The sequence below is a fragment of the Erythrolamprus reginae genome, chromosome 3 (assembly GCF_031021105.1).
Source record: "Erythrolamprus reginae isolate rEryReg1 chromosome 3, rEryReg1.hap1, whole genome shotgun sequence".
Taxonomy (NCBI): Eukaryota; Metazoa; Chordata; class Lepidosauria; order Squamata; family Dipsadidae; genus Erythrolamprus; species Erythrolamprus reginae.
Genome location: NC_091952.1, coordinates 202,106,176 through 202,124,395, shown reverse-complemented (window position 1 = coordinate 202,124,395; position 18,220 = coordinate 202,106,176). Strand labels below are relative to the sequence as shown.

The 18,220-nt window shown below is 38.2% G+C and overlaps 1 protein-coding gene across 3 annotated transcripts in view; it reads right to left on the bottom strand.

The window, feature by feature from the left end:
* Positions 1-277: 277 nt before the first annotated feature.
* The window catches only part of RBBP8 (RB binding protein 8, endonuclease), a 52,942-nt gene continuing 34,999 nt past the window's right edge, over positions 278-18,220 (bottom strand). For 2 of the 3 annotated variants that reach the window (XM_070747627.1, XM_070747626.1), the window contains exons 10-19: positions 17,359-17,438; positions 16,043-16,853; positions 15,679-15,802; positions 15,005-15,096; positions 12,764-12,878; positions 8,025-8,177; positions 7,577-7,646; positions 6,943-7,039; positions 4,310-4,451; positions 278-813 (exon numbers count right to left, since the gene is read on the bottom strand). In XM_070747627.1, the coding sequence (XP_070603728.1) occupies positions 716-813; positions 4,310-4,451; positions 6,943-7,039; positions 7,577-7,646; positions 8,025-8,177; positions 12,764-12,878; positions 15,005-15,096; positions 15,679-15,802; positions 16,043-16,853; positions 17,359-17,438 (1,782 nt within the window). In that variant the 3' untranslated portion in view covers positions 278-715. The remainder of the gene's footprint in view (positions 814-4,309; positions 4,452-6,942; positions 7,040-7,576; positions 7,647-8,024; positions 8,178-12,763; positions 12,879-15,004; positions 15,097-15,678; positions 15,803-16,042; positions 16,854-17,358; positions 17,439-18,220) is intronic. The other variant, XM_070747628.1, reaches the window with a different exon arrangement.

Sequence of the window (18,220 nt, the reverse complement as noted above, 5' to 3'; positions counted from 1 at the left end):
TGTAGCACAGCTGATACAAAGTAAATAAAACAAATTATGATATGTTTGAAAAAAGAAAAATTCTATAGGAACAAATACATTTCAAGAACAAACATAGAATTGCCTTAATAATCAAAACAAACTGCAAGGATTCTGGGCTGCAAGGATTCTGGGAGTACCATGCAAAGTCATATATGTACGGGTTCTTGCCAAAAAATTCTATAAGTTTTAACAGATTCCAGACGGACATGCATAGAATAAAAGATCTTATAAATGAAACTAATATAAAAAATCATAATTAAGAAAGTACACTTTATTATACTTTTTCAAAAAATTATTACAAAAAAACGGTTACACTTTATTTAAATTATCAAGTGCAAAATAGAAGCACCCTACAAGATTTCATCTAAAGTTCATGGAACTCTTCTAGACCTGAAATAAGCAAATGCAACTTTGCTTGGCCCAAAGAAATTATACTAACTTATACCAAGCTTAATTGCAGGGAGCTAAATGTAGACCTCCAAAAGATCAGATATACACACAAGGTGCAAAATCAGTCAAGACACAAAAATGTATCTAGAAATATATACATTCTTTACATTAAATAGTTGCATTAAGAGGTTATCATTTTCAAATACAACAAGATAATTCCCAGGTCTCTTTATTATTTTACCTTTCAAATGATTATAAATATGAATTGAAACAAAAATCATTAGTTTTTAAAATAATTTCCCACTTATGTTTTTTGTTCTTTGCGTTTCGGAGAAAACATCACGTTATAAGGCTGCCTTCTTTTGGGACGTGGACAGGGAGCAAAATCTTCTTTTATATAACCTAAAGACAAAGACAACAAATATTTACAGTATAATTTTGGTTAAAAAAACATGATTAAATTGTAGTGACATGAACTTCTGCCAATTTCAATATATAATAATCTTAAAAATATTTATTAAAAGCCCACTTAAATAGTAGTAGTGTATATATTTGTTTATATTGAAAAACAAAAAAATAAATTAGTAAATTAAGTCACATTTCTCATACGTATACAAAATAAAAATAATAGTCTTTGTTAAGATCATAAAAATTAATTAAAATAATTTCTTGTATTAATTTATTTTAAAAGTTTGATCTAAAAGACTAGGATAAATGTGTTTTAACTTTCAGATCTTTTATTGCAAAACACAATTCAGAACTATGAAGTGAGTAGGATGCTGTGCTATTTGTCAATTTATAAGCTTCTGAATAACTGTTATGAGACGATTCATATTTTGAGATGTAAAGGTAACTTTCTATGTCCAAATAGAAATTTTATGCCACCTTTTCTGCAGACTTTCTAAGAGATTGAATAAAGCTTGCTTTCTACAGCACAGTGTATTGAAAACTGAATTTTAAATGGGGAAATTGCTCATTCAATTTTTACTTTATGCACTGATTTACTAAGTTTCTATAGATACATTTTCAACTTTCTGATTCAGTTGTGCCTCTGTAGTATGGAGCTAATGTTGGTTTGACCAATAGGTTTAAGTTAAGGATTACCAAAAGAATGTGAATATTTAAAAACGAAATGATAAAAATGGTTATTATTACTGTAATGAAGATTAGTGATATCCTATTAACACACTGTAAAAGATTACAGATAAAATTATCTGCAATGAGAAGGCATATCATTCGTTGTTGTAGCTTATGGTTGTTGTAAGCTATTGACCTTTATATATCTTTAAATAGCAATTATTAGATACTATAATTGTTTCAAATAACTATGTCATATAAACTATGAAACAAATGAAAACGCAGTGTTTCCTGTCCACCAAGTTCTATTCATAACCAATAATGGGCAAAACCAAAATACACTAGCTTGCTTAAACACCATGATTGTACAGAGTGACTCAGTCAAACTGCCTTTGGGAAAATGAAAAAATATTCTTTCTGTCCATCAGATTTCCTACTCTCCCTGCCTCTAATTGAAATGGTGTTCAGGCAGGAAACACTTCCTGGTCATCATTGCAAAATTGGAACAGAATTATCCTTGTTTATTGGAGTTAAATTTTTGATGAAATGGCCACAGACTTCCAGTGGTTCTTCCTTGACTATTTCCTGCCTGAAAAAAGATGGGGTGCAATCTCCAGGAGATGATAATGATGAGTTTTCTTCTGTATGTCCTCAGTGTAAGCAAAACTTTCTTTTTATTTGCAATAGATTCCCCAGAAAGGGAAAGGGCACCATAGGACACCCTCCCCTCAATTGTTGAATCATCTTCCGGTGCTTCAGCATAGCCCCATTTGTGCCAACACACTGTAGGTCATGGATCTGTTTGTAAAAGATCCACAGACAAGTCTATCATGAGCTCTGTTCCCTGGCTAGTTTTTTAATGCCCCTTCCTAAGTATTTGTAATCTGTCACAACTTCTGGGAGGTCATATGTCTCCATTACTAAAACTCCATTACTAAAAATAATGGTGGAAGAAACAGCTCTGGCCCTGCTTCTCAAGGCCATGCTTGTTTTTGGTTTGCTTCAGTATTCGCTCCATCCATTCTTTGTGCAGGACTAAAGGGAGCTGTCAGAAGGTAGAGTAAGATACTATGTGTGAAAGCCCTGGGCTGAGAAAATGTGATGTAATAATTATGCATAACTCCACTCTTAAAATATTTGAATTTGCAACAAATCTGCTTCAGTGACATTTAGACATCTTTAAATCATCTGGATTTTATGATGGCCTATTCTTTTATAGGTTCTTCCAAATAATAATAATAATAATAATAATAATAATAATAATAATAATAATAATAACAACAACAACAACAATTCTGAAGCATAACACACCAGACATTGTGATCGTGGAGAAAAAGAAAGTATGGATCATCGACATTGCAATCCCAGGGGACAGCAGAATTGAGGAGAAGCAGCTAGAGAAATTAGTGAAATACGAAGATCTAAAAATAGAGCTGCAACGTCTCTGGCAGAAGCCAGTGAAAGTGGTCCCAGTGGTACTTGGCATGTTGGGCGCAATACCAAAGGATCTCAGCGGACATTTGAAAACCATTGGAATTGACAAAATCTCCATCTGTCAATTACAAAAGGCCGCTTTACTGGGATCGGCAAACATAATTCGCCGCTACATCACACAGTCTTAGGTGCTTGGGAAGCGCCCGACTGGTGATGAAATACGAAATCCAGCATAGTGATCTCGTTTGCTGTGTTGTACTGACATAATAATAATAATAATAATAATAATAATAATAATAATAATAATAATAATAATAATAATAATACTGAGCAACCATTAGACATGAGCTTAGATATGCAAGTATGCACATCCCTTGCTCCTCTCTTGGAGATCACACATCCCTCCTCTGATATAATGCTATATCAGTAACTCTTTGGTTCTCTTGCTGCATTCTTTTAATGAAACTGGGGGAGATCTTTCTGCTTATGCTACTCTGGAGTAAATGAGTACTGCTCTTCTATCTTTCCTTATGACTTGTTGGTCTTCAAAGAATGACTGCCAAAGGCCTACCTGGTGTTTAGCCTATGTAAAAATTGGCCCAATGGATGTTACACAAAAGTCTTTTCGTAGTTCTCACAATTACTGCTGCCCATTTCTTCATTCAAATGTGAGAGGAAGATGCCAATGAGCCTCCCGGTCTGCTATGCATAGCTACTGGCTGTCAATCACTACAAATGGTGCTACTGGGGCCTCATTCATGATGGAGCCGAGGATTACATGTGGTCTCCTGATCTGTCATGGAGATGTTGGTTTCTCTGTTCGCCAAAATATTCTGAGAAAAATCTTTGTTATTCATGGATTATTCACCCAAATTTTACTGCTTTCTCCCAATCGCTTTGATTTCCAGATGGCATTTGATTTGTATATTACTTAGCATGGATATTATTCTAATATCCATGTACTACTGTTGTTAACCGCCCCGAGTCTATGGAGAGGGGCGGCATACAAATCCAATAAATAATAATAATAAAATAATAATAAATAATATTTGGGGAATTGCATTTCATTGAATGCTGCTTTATTACCTCTACCTCTGGTTGTCTTTTTGTCACCTTCTTAATAGGTCCTTAAAATGGAGTTGATGGATATGCCACTGGTCCTTGCTAAAGGTAAGAACTAAAGATTAAATTTGGGAGGTTGTCTTGGAATAGGAAAAAGTTCTGCTATAGGAGAAGTTAAGTTAACCAATTTCTGTGACTTCCATTTTCTGTGACCAAGAAACTGAGAAGCAGCCACCCTTTGTTGTTTCTATTCAGATTCTTGCATTAGCTTCTGGAAACAAAACTTATTCTTCCATTTTTGTACAGTGTTGCTTTATATAGTTACCTCTTTCAACACACATTTGTGTGGAAGGGAACCCAACTTCCCAGAAATGTTCTGGTGTTTCAGGAGGAATATAACGAGACCGATGTCTAGAACAGGTAGCTAATTTTTTCTCTCTTTCTTCTTCTGGCAAACCTGCATAATACTAGGATACAATAATTAGAAATAAGTAACAATGAAGGAGAATCTTTTAGCAGTAAAAACCATGAATACCCAATAATATTTAACATCCATCAGCATATTTCTGAATCTCTGATTTGGGCTGTTTTCATATTATATTTTTAGGTACCAAGGAATCTTGCACTTTTGGATTAAGGCACTTTCTAAATTAGCAATCCCCAAGCAATGGAAACCTACCTGTACAATACTTATATTTTTAATGTATAACTTTGAAACAACACTTAAAAAATAAGTGCTAATCCATACTTAAGTTAATTAAATATAACTTCTCCTGTTTTGTTTATTTTAGAAGTTTTCTGCCTCTCACACTATCACTTTGGTATCATGACATGCTGACATTACAACATACATCTATGAAAAAATTAATTTTAGATTGTTTGTACTGAACAAACTTTTAAAATAAGCGCTTCATTTGCCCATATTTTTAAACATATTTGGATTAGTGGGGAAAATTCCTGCTTTCAATATAACAGGCACTAACTATCACTTGCCAAAATGTAACAAGAACCAAGTTCCTGGAGAGGAGAAACCTTGCCTATGCAGGGACAGGAAATTAAAACTGTTCAGACACAAACCTTGGCAAAACAACAACAACCCCACAAAGCAGCTTTTATGTCCTGTTTTTTTTCTTCATGCAAGAATCCAAATTCTGCATGTTTTAGAGACTAGAATTAAGCTTCATCATGGGCTATAGAACATTAAACATAAAAAAACACCTAGCAACAATATTATTTGCTAAAGTAAGTTCTTATTTTAAAGATTCTATTTAAGAAAAATATTGATGAGGATTTTTTAAGATGGTTGAAATAAACATTTAAAATTGAATTATAATTGAATTTTTGAAAGACATGGTATAATACCGTAAGGGTGAATCTATGTCACATGTGCCACAGGTGGCACATGGAGCTGTTTCTGAGGGCACGTATGTCAGCTCCAGTGTGCATGTGTGCTCTGGCCAGCTGTTTTTCAGTCTTCTGGAGGGTGGGGGTGACTGTTTTCACCCTCTCCAGGCTTCAGGAAAGCCTCTGGAGCTTGTGGATGGCAAAGACATGCCCAACGGGCCTACTGGGAGATTATAAATGAACTTCTGGTGTTGTGGTTGGCTCTGGGCTAGCTCCTGCAACGGGGAATTTGGATGAGGCTTTCGGAGAATCCTTGGGATCACAGAGACTTCTTTTATTGTCAGCAGACTCTGAAAGTGAAATTGATTCACGGCCAATGACAGACAGTGGGGGAGAGGCTCATGGCCAGAAGGGACCAGCTGCGCAGGCATCGCTGAAGATAAGGTAGAACACCTGTTTCAAAGGCAATTAGGTTAATGTGTTTGGGGATAAATTACGGGCTTTGGGGAGTGAGCGTGTGGGCGTTTATCTGTTGGGGAAAGACCATTGGTACTGTTTGAATTATTCCAGGACTTCTACTGACTTTTGGACAGTTCACAGTTAAATAACTCTTGTGGACTCATTGACGTGGGTGGCTGTGAAAGTTTCACAGCGGCCTTATCTGCTCGTTTGTTTTGCTTTTTGCCGCATTCAAGGACTCTTTCCGGGTGAGAGACATTTGGCTCTTTTTAGAGTGTGTGCTCACAAAAACTATTTGGATAAACTTACTTTCTTTTTCTCTGTGACGGTGTGTGTTTGAATTGCATTCCAAACTCACTGGGGAGCTACTAGGGAAGGCCTTGCATAACATTCTGGTAGGCTCGCCGGGCCATTTTTCGCAATCCACCCTACCAACACCAGTAGATGACATGGTTCCCCAAATCAAAACAGACTGTGGAAACTTTTGCATCTCATTTGGAAACAAAGGATCCAGAGTATGAAGGAACGATGGAGAGGCACAAGATGCTTGAAGTCCAGTATGAAGTTTCCATAGTCTGTGTACAGATTTGGGGAGCCATGTCATCTGCTGGTGTTGATCCACTATGCTTCATTAAGTCCAGGGTCAACGCAGCCTCTACTAGGAGATTTTGGAGCACTTCATGCTTCCTCATAGAGCCTCGATGATGCAGTGGTTAGAGTGCAGTACTGCAAGATACTTCTGCTGATCACTGGCTGCCAGCAGTTTGGCAGATTGAATCTCAGTAGACTCAAGGTTGACTCAGCCTTCTATCCTTCCAAGGTCAGTAAAATGAAGACCCAGATTGTTGGGGGCAATATGCTTATTCTCTGTAAACCGCTTAGAGAGGACTGTAAAGCACTGTGAAGCGGTATGTATTTATGATAGTTGCAGTATCCTAGTGCAATATGCTCACCTTTTGCAATCTTCAGACAAGCAAAGTCAAAGGGGAAGCCAGATTCACTTAACAAGGGTGTTTTTAATTTAACAACTGCAGTTATTCACTTAAGTGTGACAAGAAAACTTGTAAAATGAGGCAAAACTCTCTTAACAACTGTCTTGCTCAGAAATAGAAATTTTGGGCTCAATTGTGGTCATAAGACCCACTGTATACTTACTATCTCACATTCTTTACAAGAGTGGCCAGGTAATTTTCTTCTTTCTTCTTTTTTCCGCACAACTTCAATATGAGGAAAATCCAATGCAAGATTTGTTCTGCAGTGTAAGCAGAGAAAAACAAGGATATAAACTTTATGTTGCTAAAAAATTACACACGCTGTCCATTGCTGTCAAAATTTGATTTTGTCCCTAAATATAAATATACACAATACAGAATCATGAAAACAGTCTAGTAGTTATACTATTTCTCAATATATTTCCAGTTTTATATGTATTTGTTTGTTTTGCTACAACAAAAATAATAAAAAGGAAAAAGGAAAAGAAATCTTACAATAACTAAAATTCTATTGATATCAGAATGATATTCCTTATATTAGCCAAAAACTGGCAGATTACTGAATATATTCTTTGGGGAAGAGAAATTCCAAAATTAAAAACACCTCTTAGAGAGGTATTTTATTTGTGTGAAATTTCAAAATAATACATCAAAATATTTTATACCTTTTATTTTATTACTTTTAGGATTATTTTAAAAGCTGATTAAATTCTTAAACTTTGATTTTGCCACATTATCATCTGTGGGAAAAATGTAACTAATATTTATACTCTGAGGAAACTTGATTCCATGAATACCTTTCAACACTTTTAAAATTTGTTTCCACAAAAGCCTTCTGCTTCATTATATTTTGCTTGTCTCTTTCTCCTGAAAAGATATAAATTAAGCCATAAACAATACTGGAAAGAATATGATATAATTATAAATTTAACTTTATATGTGACTTAATATGACTAGATTTATAACCATTTGTAACAATGAATACATTTTCTCTGAGTATAAAAGTTAATTTTTTAAAAAATAATGTTTTATGTGTATTCAAAATAAATTTAATTTAATTTAATTTATTAGATTTGTATGCCGCCTCTCTCCGTGGACTCGGAGCGGCTCACAACAAAATAACGCAGAATAACAAATCTAATATTAAAAAACATTTTAAACCCAACATTAAAACTATGCAACACAATAAAGCAATTGTCTTCAGCCACAGACAATGAATTACTGGTCTAATAACAAGTAAAATACTTTGTATGGTGCTTTTTTCTTTTCCTTCTTCCTCAGAAGAATTCTTATGGTCACATTCTGGAAGATTGTCACCTTCTAAATAGGATTTATATTCTTCATAAGTTGTCTGATCAAACATTTCTGTTAACGTATCCTTTTCTCTTTCTTCTTCTTCTACAAATACAAGTAACAATAAGGTATAAGCAACAAACAATAAATTTAAAGAAAGTTTTTAGTTGAACACAAACACTTCCTCATCTGATTTTTCCTCTTTAAATAGGATGGCTAAAAATTATATATTAGTTCTAAGAGACTCCTAGCATTGTTTCAAAGGAATGGCTCATTGGTTCTATTGGTTCTATTGGCTCAATTCTATTTCTTTATTGAACATGAGGGAGATGAGCAGTTTAAAATTTTTCAAAATCCAAATTAATGTGTGTACTGACAGGTAATCCTGTATGTTATGATAGCAACCAGGACTGCTATTGTAAACAATGCAATTATAAGATCCAATATCTTGTGACTACATTGCTTGATGATGACAATCCTGGCAGTCCTGGTTGCTGTTGTAACCCTAAATTGTATGAGTCAGTAAGCAGGAACTAATGGGAGTCCCAGGGAAAGAGCATGGCTGCACACAAACTGGGTGAGATGGGTGCAGTGATGCTAGGTAAGTGCAGCATGGCCAGGTAATGGAAAATGCAGTGGGAGTACAGAGAGGCTGGGGGCTCTTACCAGGGTGACTGGTAACCTTTCCTGCTGGTTTCCCCATTGTCTGTGGTTGTGGGAAGCTGGCAGGGAAGGGCGCAAATAATGATCATGAGGTGGTGCAACCATCATAAGTACAAACCAATTGCGAAGTACTTGAATTGAGATCATGTGACTGCATATAGTACAATGTCCAGAACTTTGAAGACCAGTCATCAGGACCACTTTTTTTAGTGTCATCACAGCTTTAAACAGTCACTGAATGTATGGTTGGTAAACAATGAGTACCCTGTATGCCCTTGTTCAAAGACGTTACATTGATTGTCACTCTACCTGCTGCACCACCCCGCAGACTCGGGGCGGCATACAAATCTACTTTTTAAATAAATAGAATAGGCTCTGAACCTATATGCTTATTAAAAGACAGCAAGATAATATCTACTGAAGAAGCTCCCACTTTGCTTGTATTTTGGATGTAAGAGAATTGCCTTCAGCCTTCAAGCTTTCCCCATGTCTTCAGCTCTTGTAGCCTTACACAGTCCATTTATACTTGAAAACCCTTTTTACTCCATATACTTTTGTTATATTGTTAATCATCTCTCCTAACCCAGCACTTATGCTCCTGTCTTCCTACAACTGGTTTATAGCACTCCACCTGGGTTGTTGCATGCTTCTTTGCAGACTCTCTGGTCAGGTTCCCCCCACTCCCCACCAATCTTTTGGTGTCTTTTCAGTTAGTCTTGCGCACTGAAGAGTGGCTCCAAAGGTTGCCATTTCTTCTTAGGGTTGGCGCTGAGTTGCTTGCTTTGGAATTTTCTCCCTACAGTCTTATCGGTTCAACTTCTTTGTCGTTACATCTATACATGCTCTGGGTTTCTTATCTGTTTAATAGGATACTCTTCAATGAAACAGAAGATGGAACTGATTTAAATACCGTATTTTCCGGCGTATAAGACGACTTTTTAACCCCTGAAAATCTTTTCCAAAGTGGGGGGTCGTCTTGTACGCCGGATATAGGACAGTGGCACCTATTTGCGATGGCTGAGAGGGGCGAGAACACCGCCTCCCAGCTGGGCGAGCCTGAGCCGAGCGCAGGCCCGCCCACACGCTGCCTTTGGCAGCACAAGCGTGCCTGTCCGGCCGGGGAAGAATCGCCCCGGCCGGACCTCAGTTTCAGCTGGGGGGGGGGGCGAGAACACCGCCTCCCAGCTGGGCAAGCCTGAGCCGAGCGCAGGCCCGCCCACACGCTGCCTTTGGCAGCACAAGCGTGCCTGTCTGGCCGGGGAAGAATCGCCCCGGCCGGACCTCAGTTTCAGCTGGAGGGGGCGAGAATACCGCCTCCCAGCTGGGCGAGCCTGAGCCGAGTGCAGGCCCGCCCACACGCTGCCTTTGGCAGCACAAGCATGCCTGTCCGGCCGGGGAAGAATCGCCCCGGCCGGACCTCAGTTTCAGCTGGGGGGGGGGGGGGGCGAGAATACCACCTCCCAGCTGGGCGAGCCTGAGCCGAGCGCAGGCCCGCCCACACGCTGCCTTTGGCAGCACAAGCGTGCCTGTCCGGCCGGGGAAGAATCGCCCCGGCCGGACCTCAGTTTCAGCTGGGGGGGGCCGAGAATACCGCCTCCCAGCTGGGCGAGCCTGAGCCGAGCGCAGGCCCGCCCACACGCTGCCTTTGGCAGCACAAGCGTGCCTGTCCGGCCGGGGAAGAATCGCCCCGGCCGGACCTCAGTTTCAGCTGGAGGGGGCGAGAATATCGCCTCCCAGCTGGGCGAGCCTGAGCCGAGCGCAGGCCCGCCCACACGCTGCCTTTGGCAGCACAAGCGTGCCTGTCCGGCCGGGGAAGAATCGCCCCGGCCGGACCTCAGTTTCAGCTGGGGGGGGCGAGAATACCGCCTCCCAGCTGGGCGAGCCTGAGCCGAGCGCAGGCCCGCCCACACGCTGCCTTTGGCAGCACAAGCGTGCCTATCCGGCCGGGGAAGAATCGCCCCGGCCGGACCTCAGTTTCAGCTGGGGGGGGCGAGAACCCCGCCTCCCAGCTGGGCGAGCCTGAACGGAGCGCAGGCTCGCTCACACGCTGCCTGTCCGGGGAAGAATCGCCCCGGCCGGACGTCAGTTTCAGCTGGGGGGGCGCGAACACCGCCTCCCAGCTGGGCGAGCCTGCGCAAAGCGCAGGCTCACCCACACGCCGCCGTCCGTGCCTCAGTTCCGTAGCTCCGCCTCACAGCTGATCACCCTGCTGCCGCTGCTGAGAGAAAAAAAGATGGAGAGAGGGGGGGAGAGAAAGAGATAGCAAGAGAGGGAGAGAGAGGGGGGGTTAGCAACAGAGGGACAGAAAGAGAGAGGGGGTATAGCAACAGAGGGAGAAAGAGAAGGAGAAAGAGAGAGGGAGAGGGGGCAAAAAGAGAAAGAAAGAGATAGCAAGAGAGGGAGAGAGAGAAAGATAGAGGGGGGATAGCAACAGAGGGAGAGAGAGAAAGAGAGAGGGAGAGAGGGGGGAAAGAAAGAGAGAAAGAGATAGCAAGAGAGGGAGAGAGAGAAAGAGAGAGGGAGAGAAAGAGATGGCAAGAGAGGGAGAGAGAGAAAGATAGAGGGGGGATAGCAACAGAGGGAGAGAGAGAAAGAGAGAGGGAGAGAGGGGGGAAAGAAAGAGAGAAAGAGATAGCAAGATAGGGAGAGAGAGAAAGAGAGAGGGAGAGAAATAGATGGCAAGAGAGGGAGAGAGGGAGGGAGAGAGGGGAGACAGAAAGAGAGAGAAAGAGATAGTAAGAGAAGGAGAGAGAGAGGGAGAGAAAGAGAGAAAGCAAAAAAAGAGAGAGAAAGAGAGATAGCAAGAGAGAAAGAGAGGGAGAGAGAGAGGGAGAGAGAAAGACTTTGATCATTTCCCCAGGTATTTTTGTACCTACTTGACCAACATTATTAGTGGTTGCAAAATTGAATGTATGAACTTGTTCATTTCAATAAAAAGAGCCAGGGAAATGATTGAATGTTAAACTGGATGCATTTATTTCTGCCTGTTTGTATTTGTTCTTATGTTTAACCATTGAAAATGTACTTTTCCTCCAAAAAGAATCATCTTTTCATATTTCTTAGGCAACATTTTAAAATAACTTTAAAAGCTGAGGTCATATTATTCACCCTGCTCTGTATCATAGCACACTGCACAGTACTGAAAATTGGCAGGGTCACTAATTAAACCCGACAAGTTAAAATCTGTTTAAGTGACATTGCAAGAGGATAAAGACAGAAAGTGCGGAAAGAGGAAAAAACGGATGGGCTGTTTGGATTGCGATATCATGATATCACATACAGATTCTCATTCCATAATAGATTCTCACATAGGTGTCAGCATGCTGCATGTTAGACTGAAAGACACCTGCAGAATAGATGGTAGGAGAAAGGAAAATAGCCAGGTTCACCTTTTTGTGTTGACAAATTATGATGAGTTATAATAATAAACTTAATTGTGGTGAGGAGAAATATGAGAGGCAGACAAGACAGATAGACAGAGACATATGGAGAGATAGACAGAAGAGTGCTCCCACTTGGCTCTCTCTCTCTAAATAATTCATTCATAATTTTAACAATAAGATCTTCATCATTAGTAATTAAAATATTGTGTTATCATGTTCAGAAATGATTTTTTTCTCAATGCAAGTACATCATAGACCTAGACTCAGTCAGGTCTATGATGTACAGAAGAGGGGTAGTCTTATACGGCGAGTATATCTCAAATTCTATATTTTAACTGGAAAAGTTAGGGGGTCGTCTTATACGGCCAGTCGTCTTATACGCCGGAAAATACGGTATCTTTCCCACACAATGTTGAAACTCTGGATCTCAAGAAGGAGGATGTAGCTTGTTTGGGGCAGAGTTTATCCTTTCACTTGAGTTAATGATGCACTACCATCATTCCCTATTAATTGCAATCCTGATGCAATTGCTATTTTGATGCATCTATGGAGTAGAGTCATAAATCCATAAGTAGAGGTACATTAAGATTATCTTCCTAATGACTATTTGAATAATAAAAATATAATAAACAAAAATTAACTTACCTGGACTGCTTACTTCTTTTTGTCTTTGTTTTTTTATTCTTAATAGAATACTATCACTGATATACGTATGGTCCATGTCCAGGGTCTCTGATCCAATTCTTGTTTGATTTCCTTCCTTTTAATTACAAAATTAAATAGACAACATTAAAACAATACTCCTAAAATACAATTACAATTGTTTACAAATTATCAATAAATCTAAATCAACATTTTAAAAACAAATATTATACTTATCATCTTTTTGGGAACAATCCCAAATCTTTGGAGCTACATCATACAAAGCAGCTGCACAATGTGGAAATCCTAATCAAAGCCTCAACATTTGTGTTTTCTAAATCTTGGAAAGGCATAGAATTTTTTCATATTTTAAGCAAGTATTTTAAACAAGTATAAGCATGATTTGGAGTTTATAACAAATAAATTTCATTAAGCACTTTTATAAATGAAGAGAATTATGTCAATTTTGTTTATAATTGACAGGAATGGAACTATATTTTCATGGTGATCCAAAGAAACAGAAAAACAAAGGAGTAATACTGCACTCCCAAATATATCAGGCAATTTCATTATACAAAATAAAGTTTAAGTTGAATTCTGAACTTCTCTACTTTAGGCTTATGACTTAAGTATTTATATATAATTATATTATATATCTATCAGCAATTGGTTGAACAACATTCTGAAGTATCTCTTCTCATTTAAAAAGCCAAAGTACTTTTAACATGAATGTAATCCTCCAAGAGGCTGATTACGATTGTATATAAATTGGTGATCTATATAGGTAAGATAGATAAGCAAATGTTTGCTGCCAAAAACCTGCTTGGATACAGTATTACTTTAATTTATTTTTAAAGTTATGGATGACATTATTAGTGGCATGTCAGAATGAAGATATTCTTCAAATAATTCTCTAAAACAAGGAATTCCTACATTCATTCTTTTAATATAAATTTCACAAGCAGATTACAAATGAAAATTCAGAAGGACAGTTTCTAAAGTATCAAGGTTTCTAAAGATATATTTACACAACTTCCCCCATTTTTAATGGATTATAATGACCAAAATAGTAAATGATGAAGTTAAGAAAGAAGAAGAGCCTTTTCTGGTGCTTTTTCATCACTGGTAAGATCTGCCCCCACACTCCTGTTCTGACTCTGCTCCCCAAACACAACAAACCCTCTATATTTGAAGCACTGATTCCATTATTAGGAGCTCCAGCAGCCCCAGAAAAGAGTTACTCTTTCACTATAGGCTAAGAGGTCTGTCCAGCAGGGAAATGAATTGTTGCTTGCCACATCTCTTTATCTCCATACCCTGCTTTTATCTCCAGTGCTAGGGTGTGGCTTTGCCAGCAGCGATAGGTTTTCCTTCCCAAGGATCGACCTATGAATTTCCACTACTCTCCTCTTCTCTGCCTTCTTCGCATCTGTGCATCAGGCACTGGACCCAGCTGTTCCTCCTCTTCCACATCAGCCACCTCCAGACGTGGGGACTGTTGACTCTCCATCCGAGTGCTGACAAACAGCCCAGGATCCCCCTCTGTCTCTCTTTCTCTTTCTCTGTCTCTCTGCCAGCTCCATTCCCTCTGATTCAGCTGCTGAAGGGTCTGGCCACAACAACTCCTAGCCTTCCCAAAAAGTTTAAAATCTTAGCTGTGCCCCTTGGTCTGGAGATGGCTGATGGGATAGATAGGGTTCTCACTTTCATGCTCAACTTGGTTCTTAAATTTTAATCTTTTATTCTATATTTGGGTTTTTTTTTAGCACTTTTTAACTTTGCTATTATATTGTAAGCCACCCAGAGTCACTATTAGTGAGATGGGTGGCAAGAAATTTAACAAACAAAGAAATACATGTGGGCCAGTTACTGAAAGCCCAAAGTGCAGTCTCATGACTACATGGGGGGGTTATTGGAACTTTGAATTGAATTGTAAGTCCCTTTTGAGAGGTTCATTATAACTTTAAATGGTCATTAAGTGAGGATTACCTGTACATGTTTAGAGATTTAAATAACATGAAACAGTTTCTATGCGTATTGTATAAAGAATACTGTTTCAATGTAAAGTTATGTTTGGGGATTAGCTGTAACACTTTGCATTATCAATAATGTATATCATTTTTAATTTAGCCTAAATTTTACTTTTGAGAAAAAAATGATTGTTTTGTTTTATTTCATTCTTAATAGATCAGGAGTCTAATTTATTCAGCTAAGTTCAATGAGCAAAAGTGTAAAATTCCTTACCTTTGTGTCAATCAGAGTAACGTCCATTTTGTATTGAGAAAGATCAGCTCCTGGATCTATACTCCATTGCGCATTTTCCAAAGATGTTTTATCTGGAAAAGTTTTAAGTGTAATGACTGTTCTATAGCAACAAAATTCCATACTTACAGTAATCTGATATAAAATATAAATTGTAGCCTGTATAATTACAGACTTTAGGTGTCATAAACACAAAGAGTTATACAAGAGAATATGCAAGTAATAACTTAAAAGAAGATCCTAGAAATAAAAACAGCATGGAAAGATCTGTAGTCGGAAATATTCCTGATAATACCAGCAATAATGCCAGAGTAGTGTATTGTATTACATTACTTTACAGTACCAGAGATAATAATTCTAAAGGGTCTGTTTGGTGTAGTGGTTAAGGAATCAGGCTAGAAACTGGCAGATCTAGTCCCGCCTTGGACATGAAGCCAGGTGGGTGACCTTGGGCCGATGACTTTCTCTTAGCCTTAGGAAGGATCAATGGCAAACCATTTCTGAAAAACCTTGCCAAGAAAATTGCAGGGACCTTTTCGGGCAGTCTCCAAGAATCAGAACAGAACTGAACAGAAGAAGAAAGAAACCAGCAAAGGAGTTAGATTCAAAACCTGTCATAGTGCTATTCAATTATAAATTTATGAGTAAAAAGATACCTTGTTCAAATTGTGTGATTTTTGTCACCCTGCAAGGGTTTGGCTGAAGTACCGATGCTGGCTCACCCATTCCATGTCCCGATCTTATTCTTTTGTGTACTAGTTCATGATCACCAGCAACCTCCTACCAAAACAAGTGAAAAAAAGCAACATCCTATTTTTTAGTATAGAATTACTATCTGCCTATGCATATTTTCAGTTTCATTTATCTTCTGAGCATCAAGGCTATATGCAGAAAACAAAAGTAATCTCCTGTGTACCTTGCAAAATCTCTACAAGAAGAAATTATTTTTTAGTTTCTCAAAAACTTCAAGAGTTCAGATAATGGTGCATTAGAAAAGAAATGCCTTAATCACATACTTACTTTTATACTGTCATCTTTTTGCAAAGGTGGATTAGAAAAATTGGCAATTTCCTCTTTTATTTCAGACTCTTTCACTGGGGACATTTTGGTAAGAGATTTTAGGATTGCTTCTTGTACATAGGGATCCTCTGATGAATCTTCTTCATTCATTACAGAATTACTGTTGGTGATTTTAGATGAAGAATCTTTCACTATAGGTTGAAAAACATCATGGATAGTTGCCTGCTTGATTTTTATCTTGGAACTCTCAGCAATTATTTTTTCACAGGGAAAATCAGAGAAGCGATCGGACAGATCCAAAGGTTTATCAATCGTGCTATCTCTGGCAATAGGAAAAACATCTGCATGGGACGGAAAAGCATTTTCTTTTTCACAGCGGATTACATGATTGCTCTTGTCATCATTTTTTTTCCTCTTAGAATATCTGTTTCTTTTCTGTGATGCAAGAGAGAAGCCACCTTTGATGATGTCACTTTTATCCAGATGTGTATTGGTCACACATGTTATGGATTCCTCTGAATTCTGTTTCAAAACCACTTGTCTACTAATTGGGGCTTGATTGAGAACTGCTGCTATTTCAGCTCCAAGGCTCATAAAAGGAATGTCTTCAGATTTTGATCTCACTTTCTCAGATCTTGAAAGGGAAGAACTGTTGATGGAGCTGTTTTTCAGTTTTGATTTTTTCTCAGCTGCTAAAACAGATGAAGAGAAAACTAAGCTACTCTTAATATTGGCAGATGCCCCCAAAACAGAAGAAGGTGTCTTGGAATCCCACGTAGGTACAGAAAGATCCTCAGATGAGTTGGAAAATCTGAACAGAATTAAAATTTATAAATACATAAGTTTAAAGGAAATTACAAAACAAGACTTTTTTGTCTGCAAATACTTTTAATGATTTTGCTATATATATTATTTATATCATGTTCCCACAAAAAATATTTAGGCTGATTACATTTTAAAAAGTTTAAATCTTTGAAATGTATGAGCATTTATGAGTAAGAATTAAAAGAATTAAAATTAACAATACAACAGATTCATAAATTGAGCAGCAGATTCAGGTACTTAGGGACTCATGAAAAAGCTGTTAAAGACTCAACATTATAGAAAATATAAGTAGGTAGCAGGCAATCTTCTGTAGAAAAGGAATTTTTAAAACCGGCTATTATCTTTGAGAATAATATGTTCTTAGTAGTTATCCACTTATCACACATAATAGACTAAATTACTTATAGGAATATATCCAAATATAATTCTATATTAATAAATATGTGGGAGAATATGATCTTTCCTTTCTTTTTTAAAAAAGGAAGACTCACTCTAAATTGTCAGTACTACTTTTATTGCACCCTTGAGCCAATTGTTTTCTTGCAACTCCAAGTGGTTTGCTGCCAGGTTCCTAGGGAACAAAAATATATGATATCAGAAATAATTCCAATATTGCACAATATAATTTTCTAATGCACCCCAATTATATTTATTCACAGTGAAAAAAGAGTATCATTATTAATTGACAATCTTAAGACCAAACCAATGAACTGGTTGGGACAAACATCCTAGATACAAACATACCATATCAGATGTACATGTATACAGTTCTTATTAAACATTTTTAATTCTCTGTTAGATTTGTGGGATGGAGAAGGGGATATAAAGTACATATAGAACCTTGAATATTGAAAAGGCAAGTGAATTGTTTGTTGGCTTCCTAAGCAAGTATATCATAGTCCTCAACTTATGACCAAAATTTTCATTGCTAAGCAAGATAGTTGTTAAGGGAATTTTACCCCATTTTACGATCTTTCTTGCTACAGTTGTTAAATGAATCAGTGAAGTTGTTAAATGAATCTGCCTTTCCCATTGGCTTTACTTTCTGAAGGTTGCAAAAGATGATTACATGACCCCAGGACACTGCAATCATCATTAAGGGTCCAAATTTTGATCATATGACCACGTGGATGCTGCATTATCTCTTCCCTATCGCATTATCTCTTCCCTACTGGCTTTCCGGAAAGCTGTTAAAACCTGGCTTTTTTGGCGGGCATGGAATTAAGATCGATTGTTAGCAAATAATTCCCCCCCCCAGGGTAATGGACGGACAGATGGAATTGTCCTTGGGAGGCAGGACCCACAGCCACTCCGTCTTGTCAGGGTTGAGTTTGAGCCTGTTGACATCCATCC